Source organism: Bubalus kerabau, chromosome 13 (genome assembly GCF_029407905.1).
Source record: "Bubalus kerabau isolate K-KA32 ecotype Philippines breed swamp buffalo chromosome 13, PCC_UOA_SB_1v2, whole genome shotgun sequence".
Lineage (NCBI taxonomy): Eukaryota > Metazoa > Chordata > Mammalia > Artiodactyla > Bovidae > Bubalus > Bubalus kerabau.
In genome coordinates, this window is record NC_073636.1 from 46,662,154 (window position 1) to 46,680,291 (window position 18,138).

The 18,138-nt window shown below is 51.2% G+C and overlaps 1 protein-coding gene across 5 annotated transcripts in view; it reads right to left on the minus strand.

Annotated features, from left to right (window-relative positions):
* Positions 1 to 18,138, minus strand: part of WDR37 (WD repeat domain 37) — a 34,706-nt gene continuing 16,568 nt past the window's right edge. For 3 of the 5 annotated variants that reach the window (XM_055544172.1, XM_055544175.1, XM_055544171.1), the window contains exons 6-14: positions 15,403 to 15,538; positions 14,226 to 14,297; positions 12,909 to 12,953; positions 11,392 to 11,468; positions 9,737 to 9,974; positions 8,543 to 8,684; positions 4,142 to 4,276; positions 3,576 to 3,690; positions 1 to 2,388 (exon numbers count right to left, since the gene is read on the minus strand). In XM_055544172.1, the coding sequence (XP_055400147.1) occupies positions 2,257 to 2,388; positions 3,576 to 3,690; positions 4,142 to 4,276; positions 8,543 to 8,684; positions 9,737 to 9,974; positions 11,392 to 11,468; positions 12,909 to 12,953; positions 14,226 to 14,297; positions 15,403 to 15,538 (1,092 nt within the window). In that variant the 3' untranslated portion in view covers positions 1 to 2,256. The remainder of the gene's footprint in view (positions 2,389 to 3,575; positions 3,691 to 4,141; positions 4,277 to 8,542; positions 8,685 to 9,736; positions 9,975 to 11,391; positions 11,469 to 12,908; positions 12,954 to 14,225; positions 14,298 to 15,402; positions 15,539 to 18,138) is intronic. The other 2 variants (XM_055544173.1, XM_055544176.1) reach the window with 1 other exon arrangement.

Genomic DNA, 18,138 nt, shown 5'->3' on the forward strand with positions numbered 1-18,138 from the left:
TTACAGAACATGGGTTTTTAATGAATCTCATACTGCAATGAAGACACTGAACACTTATGAACAATTACATCAACACAGTAAAAACACCTTCTTCTATACAACACTTAAAATGCACACTTTCCCCCAAAAAAACCTTATTTTTCACAGATTTAAGCAACAGATGATTTACATAGGATTCTTCAGTTCCAGAATAGGTACAGAATTTTCACTCTGCAGAAATTGATGTGCAGTGGCTGAGAAAGGGTATCGTTTGTCCAACAACACACCTCTCAAGAAATTCTCTTGACACACAGTTTCCAGTAAACACACATTTCCTCCTCCTGTGACAGGAAATTCTGGACTCGTCGGCACATGGACAAAACCACTCCCACTTCCAAACACTGCTTCAGATGAGATCAAGGCAGTGGGCCACAGGATTTCACTGCAGCCGCATGCACACACATCCCGCGCACACTCACGTGCACAAACAGGTGTGCACATACAGCACCCCCAGCTCCTTCGTGACGCCTGAAGACGCCCTGTGACCACAGTGGCGGGTCCCGCTCCTGAGAAGGGCCAAGCCCTGGGGAGGGAGGGGGCGGGGGGAGGGAGATGGGGCTGCTTGTGGAGCCTCATCCGCACGGCCACATGGCTGGCACACACGCTGAGTTCACTCGCTTCCCATTGTTTCAGCAGGCAGAGATCTGGGTAAGTCTGGCACAATGACGTGCAGACATTTTCCAATGTTCCTAGCAGTGACTCTAGTAAGACACTCAGCTGTGAGACGAAAGCAGGAGAGAGGCCGGTGTGTGCAGGGGCAGGGGGCAGCTCCGAGTGAGACCCAGGGTGGGGGCCATCCTCACGCGCAGTCAGGGAATGCCGGACTCCAACATCAGCTCCTGAGCCGCCACTGCTGTAGGGCTGCCCTGAAACTCCTGCCGTCTCACCCTCGCTCCTCAGATCTCCCTCCCAGCCAGCCAGGGGTCTGACTGGGTCTGACCCCGACTCAGTCCTGACCATCCAGGGCGGAGAGGCCTGAGGTCAGCTACCATGGGGCCTGACCGAAGGACCCGCGGGCGAAGGACCAGCATTCAGGCTGCCCCACCTGTGACACCACAAAACGGAAGCAGTGATGGGATGAGGCCGACACGATGGCTTCCAGTGTCCCTCTCCGTGCCTGTCCCAGGACAGCCTCCAAGGGTTACAAACAGGGCAGGGGGAGGCTGGGGGACACTGAGATGTCTCACTATCAAACTGTAACTCAACAAGAAACACGACTCGTGAACACTGGACAGAAAGTTCTGAGAAGGCAGGAGCGACAGGCTCCAGGCAGAAGGGGCTGCTGGCAGCCCTTCCTGGGCAGGGCCATTGCTGCACCCACCTCTCCTGCCTTCTGGATGAGTTCATTCCAGCTCTAAATCACAAGTGCCTGAGCCAGTAACAGTGACACCCCAAGTTTCCCAAATACTTCATGTCTGAGGTAGAACTCATTTATTTGCATTGCTGGCTCTCAGATGCCACCAGGAAGTGAACCCACTTGGAAAAATGCAAACCCAAGGTGTAGAAAATAAATAAGGTTTGTCTTCAGGTAGCAGGGCCTTCTAGAAAGGTCAAGTCACATTCAATGGATAAGTCATCTGAAACTTCTAAAAACTGTTTATAACCACAGCTATAAACTAAAGTGCTTTAAATTTTACTTAATATCTGGAATCAGTGATTAGAACCATTCTATTTCAGAATTTGCCAGCATGAGATACCTCAGGAGATTGAAATGGTTTTCCATAAAAAGAGCAGAAATTTTTTCTTTTCAAAAGAAACTGTCCAAATGTTGCAAATTCAACATTCTACGCTTTTTTTAACTTTTAAAATCCAAGCAGATTTCACAACTGTAACAGAACACAGAGGTGAAGCTGAGTTAGCACACACCAGAACCCCACACAGACGTGAGGTCTCTGCCCACTCCCGCCGGACAGGCACACATGCACCATCGCTCCAGAGACCACTGACCACTCGCCCAGACGCCCCGCCCTCCTGTCACCCGACACACCAGGGACTCACTACACCAGCGGCCATGGAAGGGGCTCCACCTCACGGCCGCAATGCCCACACACACAAAACGGAAAGAAGCAACAGGGCACACCTCTGGACACTTCATGCAAGCTGGGTACAGCGAGTAGAGAGCGCCCTGCTCAGGCCCACCGCCCACAGCTGCGGCGTCCCAGCGCCCAGCGAGCCGGCAGGCACGGTCCCCGGCCGGCGGGAGCCTCGGAACGGCCCTCACTTCTCCTGCAGCAGCGCTGGGATGTTGATGTTCCAGCCGATGGCCTGCCGGTCAAAACCGCAGGTGAACAGGTTGCACACGGGGTGGTCCTCGCTCCAGGCTGAGCCGCACACCATCCGCCGATGGCCCTGCAACCAGGCACAGCGCAGTCAGAGCAGGGCCTGAGCAGGACCACACCCCCACGACCCATCAGAAAGGGGGGCCGTGAACTGGACCAGTCAGGAGACCTCCTGTGCTGCTGGGGGAGCTGCCGCAAAAAGAGGGGTGGGAACACGGCTGAGCTCAGTGCAGCCCAACCAGGACCTCCAGCGCCTCAGGACCCTTTCTCCAAGAACAGGAGTCAGACAGCAGTCAACAGGAAGAATACAGAAACGGCCCCTCTGGGATGTTTTAATGAATAAATGAAGATGGATGATGTGGGAAGAAACAAATATAATTCACTCAAAGACCCTAAGTACCTTTGAACAAATAATTGCTTCAAGGAATAAAGGAGCTAGAAATATACCTTTGGTACCAAATAAAACAAAGATAAAATAAGTAGCCTTTCAAGTAGATTCCCGCCACCTTCAGAATGCTGGAACAAACACTGCAGGCTATCTGGGGAGTTTAAAGTGGACACACTGACCTGTTACTATAATATACAACAGGTACAGGGCAGAATGCAGAAAAGCTGACAGAAATCCCATAAGTAAAACAGACTCTCAACAGAACAGCACCAAAATTCCCTCTGCAAGACGTCCCCATGGGGGGTGTCATCCACACACTGGGGAGGCCTTCCCGGGCCAGAGGCCCAGGGCTGCCAGGGGAGGGACGTCCACCGCAGGATCAAGGCATCCCCTCCATGACCACTGAGAAAACTGCAGCGGGTCACCTGAGACAGGCACTGAAGTCAGGGCTCTGGACGAGAGACCACAAGCGCCAGGCCCAGGCAGGACACTGGTGTCAGTGACCTCACAGCAGGGGGAGGGGCTAGGGAGCTGGGGAGTGGAGGGCCCAGAGCACCCCCATCAGGTCCATGCTCCCACTCACACCCCTCTGCTCACTGGGCCCCAGCGCTCTCAAGTCAAATGCCCAAGTACTTCTGATGGAGACCTGGTAAGAACAGGGTGTAAAATCGTGAACTTTCTTCTGCTGACTGCATGTGAGACTGTTGTTTTGAATGTACTTGGGTAATTAAAACCCACTGTGAGAATTAACTTCTTTCTTTCAGGAGGGGCTCCTGGAGCACTGAACACAGCCAGGCTGGCTGGGAGCTCCCCACGTCAGAGAGCGGGCCCCGCCCCCAGGCACCCGCACAGGCGGCCCCAGCACGCACCTGCCGACTGCTGCGTGGGAGCCTGGCCAGCCGCACACCCGACATGTCAAACAGCCTCACCTGGCGGTTGTCATGGGGGAGGGCGATGATTTTTTGGCCAACACACACATTGATCCTACAATGTGTAGGAGAGAAAAGTAAGTTACGTAACCAACAGTGACAACACGAGTTTTTGACATTACAGGCAATAACGTAGTGGGGCTTTCACACATTCCCCTCTTCAAGCCAAAACACATTAGCAAACCGAGGTGTTACCAGCCTATGGCATTAGAAAACAGGCTGAGTTACTCACCTGTAACTTACATGTGCTACACAGTAACCTCTGGCCAAAAATGACTCATTCTTAATTCTTAAAAAGCTCAATACACCAACCTGATTTTATACCCAGGTTTTAGTATTTATAGAATACAGAATGCACATTAGAGGATCAATAAAAGATATTTTCCTGGGAGTCGAAAGCACTTTTCCCAAGGCCCTACCAAATGAACACAAGTTTACAGGAAGCCAACACATGCCACAAGCTCCCTTAAGGCCACCCTAATGGTCCATGGAGGAGCACCCATCACCTGTTGATGGCAGAGTCTGTGCGGATGGTGGCAATGGGGGACCGCATGTTCTTCAGGTCCCAGACCTTCACAGTGCGGTCGTCACTGCCAGAGACCACGTTATCTCCCACGGTGAACACGGCAGAGGTCACAGTGCTGCCAAGAGAGGGCACGGGGTCAGAACCTCATCAGGAAGTCCCTGTCCACAAGGCACAGCAGACACCCAATCCTGCCACCCCAGGGCCTGTCGGGCGGGCAGGGAGGCAGGGATGTGGACACCATGAGTCATCAACTCCGCTCACTGGTCCTCCTGCTAACCCCCACCAGCACACAGGGGCCGTACTGACCTCTCCAAGGCAGCCTCACCTCATCCTGGCAGTGGATCAAGGAGCGGGCTCCCAGACAAGATGGGCCAGACAGACAGGACCCACCGAAATCTCTAGAGCAGACAATTAAACATCCATCCCAACTGAGACTTTCAGACAATTCAATCAGAGCACTGGAAAAAAAATTCATTCCAACAACAACAAAAAACCATTTAAAAAATGATCTGAACAGACTTCTCCAAGGGAGATTTACAGATGGCCAACAGGCCCATGAAAACGTGCTCAACATCACTAATCACCAGGGAAATGCACACCAGACCTCAGTGAGCTGGTACTCCACACCTGTCAGAACGGCCGTCATCAAAGAGACAGCGATCAGTGTTGGAGAGGGTGGGGAGAAAGGGAACCCTCCTACAATGTTGATGCAAACGTAAATTGGCGCAGCCACTGTGAAAAACATTGTGGAAATTCCTCAAAGACAGAACTATCATGTGACCCAGCAATTTCACTCCTGGGTATTTAACTGAAAAAAAAAAAAAGATACACAAGTCCCAAAGTGCACGGCAGCCTTGTTTACAACGGCCATGACACAGAAGCAACCAAAAAGTCCACCGACAGAGGACTGGGTAAAGAGGATGTGTCCATACAGAGGGATGGACCTGGAGGGCACTATGTTAAGGTCAAAGGCCAAGTGCACCACAGGGAGAAAGACGGAGACAAGGGTAACCCCAAGAGCAACCCAACGAGTCATCCAAACTCCTCATCCAACGACAAGGACACAGTTCGGGCTTGAGTGGGAACCAGGTGCTGCTGCCCCTCAGGTCACAGGGCCATCTGAGCGGCCGGCCGCTGACAAGGCCCTAGGGCAGACACCTCCACTGCTGGCGACCTCCCTGTGGATGTGAGGCCTCAGGAAGTCTGGCCCAGTTAAACCTCAGTTAACACTCTGCTAAATTAGTGGGAAAAGTCCCCACAAAGCTTGTCAAACCCTGTTAATGAAATGCTGAAAGACGCTGGGTTTCAATGCATCAGGACCCTGACAGGTATCGTGGGGCATCAAAGAGAGTGGCTGGCTGCAGTCCTTCCAAGGACTGTCCTCCCAAGGCCTCTCCGACACGGTCCCTTGGGGCAGTGGAAGGCCCGGCCCCACCAGCGCCCGCCGCCTCATTTATCTTGTCGTCGAGAGCAGCCGAGCGTGTGCCTCCAGCTGACAGAGCAGCTCCGCTGCCTCGGCACGCCTAGAACATTCGTTCCACTCCCTCTGCGGGCCTCCATCAGCGGAGACTGAAAGCTGGGCTCCTCATTAGGACCCACAGCTGTCCCCCATCACACAGGGAAGCGGCTGCTCTGCATAACAATCTGCTGAAACTTCCCGGCCAAGGAAGAAAGTGCACAATGTGGAAAATGAAGCCCGGAGACAGGAGGCAGCAACTCCTCTGGCACCAGCCGCAGGCACCTTCTCACTCTGAAAGGGGATGGGGCCTCCGACGGGGCAGAGTGAGCAGGCAGGGAGCACACATTCCAGCAACAGGGCCCAGGCAGACCCTCACTCTTCCACCTTTGCAGGCAGCGTAAGGGGCACGTGGCGTGCAGACCCAGGTGTGACATGACACATGGCCCACGCCACCCTCCTGCCTGACAGCGCTGCACACAAACCCACAAGGACCTAACCGATGCTGCTCACAGGGCTCGGGCAGCCCCCCACCTTCCACCCACTGGCCTCCAAGCTGTGCTCAAGAAGCTAAGGTCCCCGAAGAGGAACCCATCCTTGGGGACACCCTGGGCCCTCAGAGCGCCGCCCCCACGAGCATGGGCCCCCGCAAGTTAGAGAATGCTCGGCTCCCACAGTTCACGATCTCAGACACCTGAGTGACAAATGGAAACTCATCTCCCAATGACACAAACTTCTGAGGAGTCCTGAAAGGCCAGCTCCCCAAGGAGCAGACCGAGATAACAAGCATTCAAAGGAAGTCAGGTTTGCACCACAGCGATTCTTTCTGGGATTTCAAGTCTGGCTTCCCCTGGAGGAGGGCAGGGGACACTCCAGCAAGCAGGGCCAAACCTCACTTGATGCCCCTCTCCAGCTGCCCCCAGGCTCAGTGCAGACATTCCTGTCCACTTCACAACGAGGCTAAATCCCAGAACCGCTCCCTCGATCACGGCATGCCAGGCCCTGCGTCCTATGAGAAAATACACGACAGAAGGTACTGACACTATCCAGCCGAGGGCCCTGACAAGATCGCGTGCACACAGGCCTCAGAGCCGCGTGCAGCACCCATCAGAAGGGACACGGGCTGCACGGAACATAACACGTGTAGAGGCGTGGGTGCGATCTCTTACAGGCACCACCACCGCCCCACCCTGCTCCCTGCCCCAGGGAGCTCAAGGCATCCTGCCAACACCTTATCAGGTCCAGAAGAAGTGCAGACAGAAATTTTTCTGTGAGACACTGTATCTTGTTTTCTTTAGACAAGAAAGCACCTGAGTTCACACTCTAGGAATAAAGTAAACAAGTATATGAAAGGAATTTAGGCAAAAAAAAAAGAAAAAACTCTGCATTCTCAGATATTTCTAAGAATGAAATATTCCGTGCTGAGCTAATTTCTGATTTCTTCAATGCCAGAGTTTATGGCACGTGTAGACACCATCAGCTGGGCACAGCCTGGAGTCATCGGCCACCCACGGGGGAAGCTTAATGACCAGTGACTGCCTCCACTGCTGGCCCCTTTTTATCACAATGGAAACAAAACAAAATGAAACTAAAAACAGGGTGACAACTCTGCTGCACTCCATAGGAGGCGGTGGTGCTGGGGGCTTCTCTCAAGTGCAGCAGGGGTTCCAGCGCCAGAGTAAGTTTCATGACAGTGAGAGCTGTTCACAGGAACGGCCCTGGATCTGACCCACATGGCCGGAGTCCAGCCCCACTGGCTGCACGTCACAGAGGGGCCAGGGCGTTGTCCCCACCAGGCCGTCCTCAGGTGGTGGTGGAAAGCACATGAACGCACAAGGACCGAGCCCCTCAGACAAAAAGTTCTGGGTTTCGGCTATAGCTGATGACAGAAATACATGAGAAATGAACTGCCAATAGTTGAAACTCCTGTGACATTCCAAATTTTTCCAACTAAACATCTCTGTCATTTCCAAGAACAGGACACACTACAATTCCCACTTATCAGGAAAACAGCTGGTTACAAAAGGTTTCTAAAATTGCTTTTCAGTCAAATTGCTATAACTTGGGCCACCAAAAGCTTGTAATAATACAGACCCCAAGCTTCACTACATAAATCCTGTTAAGATTCCTATTATAATGAAGAAATTTCATAATACAGAGTGAAAATAAAAGTAACATACCAAAAAGGGGGTGGGGGGCTCATTTGTCTCTTTCACAAATGTACAATTAAAACCCTATACAGACACTCCACCCGGAGCTCTCTCTCCACCCAGCAAAAATAATACAGCCAGATCTCAGGGGGACTCATCCTACAGACGTTCATTTATCTTACAGAATAGTGTTACATCTCAAACCCTACTTTCTGAAAAAGGCACAGGAGCCACATAACAGTACCAGAAATAAAAAGGAGAAAACAGTATCTCTCCCAGCTCCTAGAGAAGCTGGGCTACAAAACTGAGTCAGTGATGCTGAAGCCTACACCACTACATCTTGCCTTAGGAACAACCAGCACACAGAACACTCGAACTACCTGTATTTCAAGTTAAAGTACTCACATCACGGAAGATGTTAAGAGTCCAACACACTTCACTAGAGAACTTGTGCTGAGTCCCTATAAATGAAAATATGCCCTAATATGAGCTTTCCCAAAGTGTGTTCCACATCATAGTAACGTGAAACATGCAGTCACACAGTGAGAAACACTGCCTGCGTGTCAGCGACCATCCACCGAGAACACTCCACAGGTACCTTCCAGGGTGACACAAGGGAAGAAGAGCCACACTCCTGAGAACAGCACACCTGAGTGTTTGTTTCAATGCTCAGAAAACCACTGGGTTAAGAGGATCAAGAAAACCATCCTAGAAAACCCAGTCACCTCCCAGCCCAAACCACAGTTAAAAAGACATTTACGCGACCGAGACTCACTCCGTGTGGCCCTGGAACACGTTCACAGAGTGGATGGAAGGGTCGCGGAAGTCCCACAGGCGGAACGTCGTGTCGCGGGAGGAGGTCACCACCAGCCGCTGGGTCGGGTGCGTGCAGCAGTGCGTCAGCTCCTGGTCATGCCCTGTGGGAGATGGAAGACGCAGTCACAGTGAGGCCCCCGCTCGGCTCCCGGGAAAAGCAGCTGCGGGGACGGTGTATGGGGTCAAGGGGGGCCGTGTTCCTTCCCTCGTGCATTCGAAAGAGCTGAATGAGCAGTGTGGGAGGGACACTCCTGACCCCGACGGATGAAAGGTCAGGAGGGTCTCTAACGGCCAAATGTGTGAGAAAGTACAGTTCTGAGTTTCGCATGTGAGAAGAACCTCTAATAACCCAAGGGGGGAGCACACAGTGGGACACATCCCTGTCACTCAATGACAAAACGCACTGACAAGCAGGTATGAAGGCCGGTGGTGGGCACGGGGCTATACACGCCCTGCTGGACTCCTGCCCTGCATGTGGGCACAACCTGCAGATGTGTGGGATGGTGTTCTGGTGATCTCAGTACATTATAACGCAAAATGGGTTTTGCAGATATGACTAAGGCCTCCAAATCGCATGGCTTTCCGTTAGTCAAAAAAAACCACAGACTTCCTGGGTGGCCTGCTGCAGTCAGGTGAGCCTTGAGAGACTCACTCCTGCTGGCCCAGAGGAAAGCCAACAGCATGTGGTGAGAAGCCTCTCTCAGGGCCGGGGGAGGGGGCCTGCAGCCGCCTCCAGGTACTGAAAGCTGCCCCCAGCCGAAAACTGGCAGACAGACGGCCACAGGAAAGGGATCCTTGCAATGGCAATAAGAGGACCGCAGGTCTCAGGTGAGGGCACAACCCCGCCAGCATTCTCATCCCGCCCACGACCCCCTGAGAATCAGAGCATCAGCAAGCACGTGCCCAAAACTCCTGGCCAAGGAACACCATGTTATTTTAAGATACTAAGTGTGTGGAAATTAAATCCAAAAAAAAAAGCTAACACACCAACCACATTCAAATATCTACATACTGCACATCTCTAGATGCAATTACACCCCCCGAAGAAAAGATAAATTTAACCACTAATGGCTCCATTACTCAGGAGGATCTCTGAAAATCACAGCTGTGCCAACACTCAATCCAGACGAGAAGTCCCTCCCACACGATGCACCTGTCAGGGAGTGGACGAGCTCTGACGTCTCCACATCGTACAGGTTGGCCGTTCTGTCCCAGGAGGCTGTCACTGCCTGCTTCCCGCCAACCAGCCAGTCAGCAGCTATGACCACTCCCTGGTGGCTCTTCAGAGATGTCAGCGGCGCCCGGATGGTGGGACAGTCGCTGGACGCATCGGCATCTGCATCAGGCTCGTCCTTGTCGGAGCACTCCACTTCGTCCTCGCCACAGAGCTGCTGTTGGGGAAGCAGAGGCGGGTCCCTGGGGATCCTGACCTTGCAGACCAGCCAGTCAGACCGCTACCACCTATCCTTCCAAGACTTAATGACCATTATGACCGTCCCAGCGGATGTCTGGCACTAAGTAAACATGCACACACACACCATGTGGGAGCACACACCACATGGACACACGTACACAAGGATATGTGTGTCACGTCTACAAACACAGCAGAGTTAAAATAAAATCTGTTAAAATAAAAAATATATACATAACACACTCAATTAAAAATGAATTCTTAAGTGGCTTCCCTGGTGGCTCAGTGGTAAAGAATCCACCTGCCAATGCAGGAGACATGTGTTCAATCCCTAGTCCAGGAAGACCCCACATGCCTCAGAGCAACTGAGTCTGAGAGATCCAACTATCAAGTTCTGCGCTCCAGAGCCTGGGAGCTGAGACTACTGAAGCCCATGCATCCTGGAGTCTATGCTCTGCAACAAGAGAAGTCACTGCAATGAGAAGCCTGTGCATCACAACTAGAGAGTAGCCCCCACTCACCGCAGCTAGAGAAACCCTCACAGCGTGAACTCACCCAGTGCCCTGGGCCTGCGAGGACCCCACCTGCGGGAGCAGCACAGGGAGGGCCCCTGTGTGCACCCCACAGAAACGAGATCAGATCAAGTCACCCAGGAGGAGGATGAGAGCCCACGTGAGGACCCAAAGGCGGCACTGGGCTGACGTGGTGCAAGTACATCCGACAGGACAGGTAGGAACTGGGCAGTCTGTGGTTTAAACCTGTGGTCCGTTCTTCTCAACATGCAACCTAACTTGTCACCAACATTAAAACCTGACCCACGTGACAATGACATCACACACCCCACTGACCTACAGGGTTTATCTCACATGAGAGACAGACAAGTTGTCTACAATCAAATATATAAAACACTAAAAATTTATAACCTAACCTTAAAATTAAAGGACTAACATACGTATATGTTATAACTTTTGTGGAAAAGATAAAGTAAACGTAAACACAGGCGATGTAGACAGACACACGCCCTGGTCTGCTGGGCGGCCTGTGGGGAGGGCTCACACCCAACTGGTGTCCTGGCAGGCAGACGGTGGCCTCACTTGGCCTCTCCTCGGTGCACACAGGAAGAAGGTACAGGGAGCCCCCGGGTGCCTCTTCTCCTCCAGACACCAATCCTGCTGGTCGGAGCCCCACCCTGCAACCTCACTTGACCTTAGTGACTTCTTCAGAGGCCCATCTCCACGGACAGCCCCCCGGGGTGAGGGTTCTAAGCTATGAATTTGGGGACACACACATTCAGTCCACAACAGAAACCATTAAGTTCCTCCTAAAACTCACAGATGTCCAGAACCCACCGACATACCCCAGGTCGTGCTCTCAGGGTAAGTAAACGTGCTGCTTACACTAGAGTCGGCCGCAGGCTGAGGAGCAGGCAGCTGGACTGCATACCTCCACACGTGGGCAGTCTGATCTCCAGAGGCTGAGGAGAGAAGGCGGGGCAGGGCGGTGCGTTACCGGCATGCAGACGAGCACGGGTGAGACCCCGCTAAGTCCACTCCTTGAGGGATCACAAGGGATTGACTTGATTTAAACAGGTTCTTCTGAGATGTTCCCAGGAATAGCAAAGGTGCCCAGAGATAATTACCTATAAAAATAATTCCCTCCATCCCAAGGTGGAAAGCTCTGAAGGCTCAGAGAAAACTCACAAGGCGTGGATTTCATTCTCCACCTGGCTAATCTAAGACGACAGACACCCAAGTCCACAGTAACTCGAGTGCACGATCCTGTCCGCTGAACCAGGAGGCACCTCGCCCCGGCCACGGAGAACTGGCACCAAGACCTCACTGTCAGTAGCCAGGCCGCGAGGGGTGCTCAGAACCCAGGAAAGACAGAGGGCTGCTGAGAGGCACAGATGGCCTGCAGACGTGCCAAAGGGCCGCCTCCACCCCAGACAGAGCACTGTCTGGATTCCACCTTCCCTAGCTGCAAAGGCTGCAAAGCTCCCCAAAGCAGTGGATGGCAGCATGGGCCTCATGGCATCAAAGTGCCTGACCTTCCGGCCTCTCGAGCCGGCATCCAGTCCTAGCCCCATGTGCCTCCTCTCCCCAGGGCACCACTCTGCCGGCTTCTGTCCCCACCACAGCCTGCCGACACGTCTCAACCTCATCCCCCTCTCTCCAGCCCAGCTGTCCCTGGTCTCCCTCCGGCTCCCCAATCACACAACAAACGGCCCCCATAACAAGGCTTCACTCCCAGCTGACGGCTCCCCAGAGGTCAGCTCAGACGTTCACTAGCTGTCACCTGTCCACAGGTGCAGGCCTGTTCAAACCAGCCTGAAGATGAAAACAGGTACTCGGGTCCTTCACAGAAAAGCCTGCTGGTCACTGGTCTAGACACACACTCACCCTCCAGGTTACATCTGTGTCCCTAAAACACGACAGGGGTCCACAGGATCACACAGTTTTATGGGCCAACTCCTCACTGTGACCATGAAAGTGTTTGTGAGACCACTAGATGAGGTGGAGACAAACCCAAGAGACCACAGCTCCTTCTGGGAGGACCACTTGGGAAGAAGTGAAGACCTAAGCCCTGGAGGTGCCCAAGCCAGGACCGCTGACCTCCTTTCTGTGCCCACAGGGTCTGAGAGAGCCTGAGAGGCAGAGAGTGGGCAGCAGGGATAGGCTCTGTAAAAAGATCTCCAGGAGAACAGAACTAACTTGCAAGCCACTGCTGGTTAACAATAACCCTTGGTACTGTTTTCTTTATTCATTTTTCATGCAACTTGTGAAATGTCTACTAACGACCAACTTCTGTGAATGGCATGGCTAATCCTGACGCTACTGATACGACAAGGAATGACAATTGTTTTCAGATCAGCAATAACTATTCAATAAAGAAAAAAAAAAAAAAATCAACATACCAGTGAGGGCCAACTGTTCTGATGGATGAAATTTTATGGAATTTACTGCAAAGTAAAAATATTGAAAAAACAGGTTTACAATAAGAATATATCATCAATATCTATTACAACTACAGTATATGTTGTAAAGTTAAATTTAAAAACTAAAGAATTATGATAGTTCAATATTAAGTCTTCTCATTCCGTTAAACTATGAATAAAGAGAACAAAGATACAATGCAAAATAACTAAATATGAACTTCCAAACCACTCAAGAATCAGCTACACAGGAAAACAATACTTGATCTCTTAAACACTGAGAAGTCACTGAGAGCTAAAAGTAAACCAAGATGAAAAAAGAAAACTTAATTACAAAAGGCAGAGGCAGATTATGGTGGGGGACACTGTTCACTGCTCACACGCCCACCCTTCAGAGAAGCCACAAGTTCACAATGTGCACAGAAATGAGACCACTACTCCCTTCAGGACAACAAAGCTGGGGACTGCAAGTGAGGCACGTGCCCGGGGAGCCATGGGCTGCACTGGGCGGCAATGAGGACAAGGAACACAGAGCCCGTCTCCCTTCTTAACAGGAGCCCCCTCTCGTCTAAAACCCAAAAAAGTAAGAAACAATAAGACAGGCTATTTTTCTAAATGGAAGGAAAGAGCAGAAGATTTAAAAGTGTTCCAAGTGGCTGACTTTGAGAAGTGGAGGTGGCAGTGAGAAGGACGAGCACGAGGCCCCCATGGGTTTGTCACACACGCTAACGCTTTCTTAACGCTCAGGCTGAGTACTCAGTATGTCACACCCACTGCAGGAGCAACAGCCCCCAGGTATGGTCCTGAGGGAGATGAAGGGTCCAGCTGGAGGGGACAGTGGACGAGGCAGGGGTAGGGGGCAAGCAGGACCTGGCCCACAGCCCCGATGGGAGAGCAGTACACCCCAACTGATAGGACGGGAGATGTGCCAGGGAGGAGGGGGAGAGGAGGTGTTCACCCAAGTCCATGGGGGACACAGCAGACCCTGGAGGCGGGTAGTGGACACAACCTCCAAGTCTGTGTGCAGGGTGAAGGGTGAGCTGGCCAGGGGCAACGAGACACAGGCCCAGAGCCGGGGCGCCAGAAGGAAGAAGGGAGAGTGGGACAGCCCATAGTGTCTGCAGCAAGGAGCCCAGCAGCCACCAGCACCCACAGGGCTCACATACAGCACCTCTGCACCACAGAGCCTCAGCAATTGGACAGTGCGAAGCCAGTGGACACACGTCAGTCCCAGACCGTGCAAGGCAAGAGGCTGAGGCCCAGCCCCCATAAGGGGACACCCCACGATCTACGGCTCACCTGACCCCACGTGGCCCGTGTACTTGGCGAGGCTCCGCCCCGTCTCGATACTCCACAACAGAGCTGTGTGATCTGCAAGATCCAAACAAACACAAGTGAGCCGCTGCCAACATTAGTCTTTTTAAAGAGGAGGATAAAAATTCTAAACTGAGAAGTTTCATCACCACTAGTATCTCATGGGATTTTGCTCACACTCCTCTGTAATCCAACTGATGCAAGAGAACAGGGGGCCAGTGACCCGCCCGAGGCCATGGAACTGGCAGGGGAACCTGGGAACCTGACTCCTGGGGTATGGCCATGCTGCCAGCACCAGGCCTGGGACCTGAGACACCAGGGTCCATGGGTCACGGGCTCCTCACCTTGTTGAAATAGTAAGACTTTTCAGAACATCAAGCTATATTCAAATGCAAATAGCACCCAACTCCAGTTCCAAATTATCTGAGATAACCCATGCTCTGTGGACCTCTCCAAAACAAAGATAAAAAGGACACTCATTAAGGAAACCTGACACAAAGTGCTGATTACCCATGTGAGATTTCAGAAATCATAAAAAGGAATCTGTATCCTTTTTTTTTTAAGCTAAAATTTCCAAAATAATCTGCGGTGCTCATGTATGAACACAGTTTTAAACAACAGAAAACTTTCTTCATCGTTCTAATGACTTTACATTTCCTATGTTCCACTCAAAAAGGCTGGATGTAGCACGTTAACTTCTCACAAGTTGGCACTCCTTTTCCACAAGCGAGCACATTTTTAATTCCAGGAATTTTTTCTGAAGGGTTATTAGGTTATTAGCTCTCAGAAGACACTTCCTCTCCAAGGAGGAGAACGGGGCTCTCTGATGCCGCCCCAGGACTCCTGGCAGTGGAACCCCTACACCAGGCCAGCACGGCGCTGTCAGACCACACAGCATGTCCTTGGAGGGGCCTCTCGAGTGGGGAAAAGTGAAATACACTATCAAAGCAAATGTACGCGGACTATGGCTGACAAGAAAGCCAATCACAACCACCTAATGCCATGGGGAGGCAATCCACCCTGTGCCACTGGACAGTGTCCCGGACAGTGAGTGGTTCCAAACGCAGCCACTCACTTGGATGCCGATAGGCACAAGGCCAAGCGTTTGGCCACACTGCCTCCAGGAAGGCCCTGCCACAGGCTGGGGTGGTTCCAGACTCACCAGCAGACGCCGTCCCCAGCACCACAGGCTGCGTCCTTGCCACACTGACATCCCAGATGCCATCCCGGTGGCCAATATACTCCTTCACGAGCTGGCACACTGCCCGGGATGTGGTGGTCTTGAAGCTGGAGACGATCTGAAATTGTGATGGAATTTATTAAGCAAGTATGTTTCAGTTAAAAAAAAATGTTTGGAAAATGCATAAATCATTGAAAAGAAAATTTAAAACATTATAGCAACACAGTGTAAGTGCAGTTAGATCTCACAAAGCAGGGCAAAGTCCTTACAAAACCCTCAGAAGAACCCCACAACCACCCCCCACCGCCCGCCTGCCTGTCTGTGTACCTTACATGTCCTCATACACAAACCAAAACTATCACACAACATGTCCAAATTCTCAAAAAAAAAAAAAAGCAGGACATAAAAAGTCAGGAAGGTATACCCCAAACCCTTAACACTAATTACTCTTACTATTGGGAGACCTGTATTTTCTTATTTTCAGTAACTCACACCAAACCAGGAGAAAAAGAATCTAAGGTGGGAAGGAATGAAAAAATAACAGGTGAGGTCACTGAGCACGGCCTCAGCCAGTCCTGCTCCGGAGGGGGAAGGGGGCAGGGCAGGGCCAGCGGGCCCTGGCCTCAGGCGGCACACAGTCTGGCACGGACACTCAGGCCCAGAGGTCAGGAGGCGTCGTCCTGGATGACCCACATAGCACACAGTCCCCCCTTTCTCTCATAATGGAAGGGCCTGAGGGAGACACTAACAAAACATAAAGGGTTTGGTTTTTTAATTGTTCTGGGATAAAAGATGGCTTTTTGGCCTTTAAAGTTTATCAGAATACTGAAATGGTAAAACCAAGTTAAAAAAAAAAGTGTGAGGTATTCTACAGCTGCTTTAAACACTGATTTAGCAAAGCCCTAAAAATGCATCTATGTTTAATTTCAGTATAAACACTTAAAACACAATCCACTATTTCACCACCACCAGCATGAGCCTTCAAATGATTCCTGACACAGTGAAAGGCTGAAAGAGACTTCCAGCAGAGAGACTCACTCTTCAGTACACACTCCTGACTCGGCTTAAATGTAGAAGGAGGGACAGCACTTCCCAGGTGGTCCCACAGTTAGGACTCCGCGCATTCACTGCCAAGTGCACGGGTTCCGTCACTGGTTGGGGAACTGACATCCCACAAGCCATCCAGACACTTTCAGGAGGGGCGGGGGCAAAGCTCATGACAAGTGGTGGACAACTTCTCAGATACCACTGTTCTGAGATATGAACTGCCCCCACTTGCCCAGGAGAAACACGGGTCCGTGGCCAAGACTTGTGCCAACCACATTTCCAGTGAAGTTGGAGGAGCGGGATTGCGATTGATGACATCAAGCAGATGGTCTCAGGCACTGCTTCCAGGTGCATGCCACATTCTGACCACTGAATCACTGTTTTCCAAATATGGACTCAGGCATAAGGGCACAGAGACCCATGAGACAGACTGAATTACCTCCAGGGAACACTTGTGATGCAAATGCAGAAGGATGCTTCCGAATTATCCTTTGCACTAAAATAAAATTTAAAATAAAAACTACTCTAAAAAACAAAGGGCTTCCCAGGTGGCGCTTGTTGTAGTTCCCTGTCAGTGTTCAGTTGCTCAGTCATGTCTGACCCCACAGACTGCAGCATGCCAGCACTAGGTGGCGCTAGTGGTAAAGAATCCACCTGCCGATGCCAATGAAGGAGATGCAAGAGACGCGGGTTTGGTCCCTGGGTCTGGAAGATCCCCTGAAAGAGGAAATGGCAACCCACTCTGTATTCTTGCCTGGAAATCCCATGGACAGAAGAGCCTGGCAGGCTATAATATATGGGGTCTCAAAGACTTGGGAGAGTTAAAAAACTGGCTTAAAACTCAACATTCAGAAAACTGATCATGGCATCCGGTTCCATCACTTCATGGCAAACAGGAGAAACAAAAGGGGAATCCGTGGCAGATTTTATTTTCTTGGTTTCCAAAATCACTCTGGACAGTGACTGCAGTCATCAAATTAGAAGATGCTTGCTCCTTGGAAAGAAAGCTATGATAAACCTAGACAGCATATTAAAAAGCAGAGACATCACTTTGTCAACAAAGGTTCATATAGTGAAAGCTATGGTTCTTTCCATAGTCATGTACAGATGCGAGAATTGAACCATGAAAAAGGCTGAGTACCAAAGAACTGATGATTCTGAACTGTGGTGTTGGAGAAGACTCTTGAGAGTTTCTTGGTCTGCAAGGAGATCAAACCAGTCAATGCTAAAGGAAATCAACCCTGAATATTCATTAAAAGGACCGATGCTCAAGTTCTAATACTTTGGCCACCTGATGCAGAGAGCCAACTCACTGGAAAAGACCCTGATGCTGAGAAAGATTGAGGGCAGGAGGAGAAGGGGACAACAGACAATGAGATGGGTGGATGGCTTCACCGACTCAAATGGACATGAGTTTGAACAAACTCCAGGAGACAGTGAAGGACAGGGAAGCCTGACGAGCTACAGTCCATGGGTCGCAAAGAGTTGGACACAACTTAGCGAGACTGAACAACAACAACAAAGAGAGGCTTTTTCACAACAAAAGAAACTTATCTTTATAAAAGCCCATGTGAACAATTTCACAAGTTCCTGGGAAACAGTTTGCTGGTTAGCATGTGGTGCTGCCCCCACAGGCCTCAGAGCCAGTCCACAGGCCCCAGGAAGGGCGGG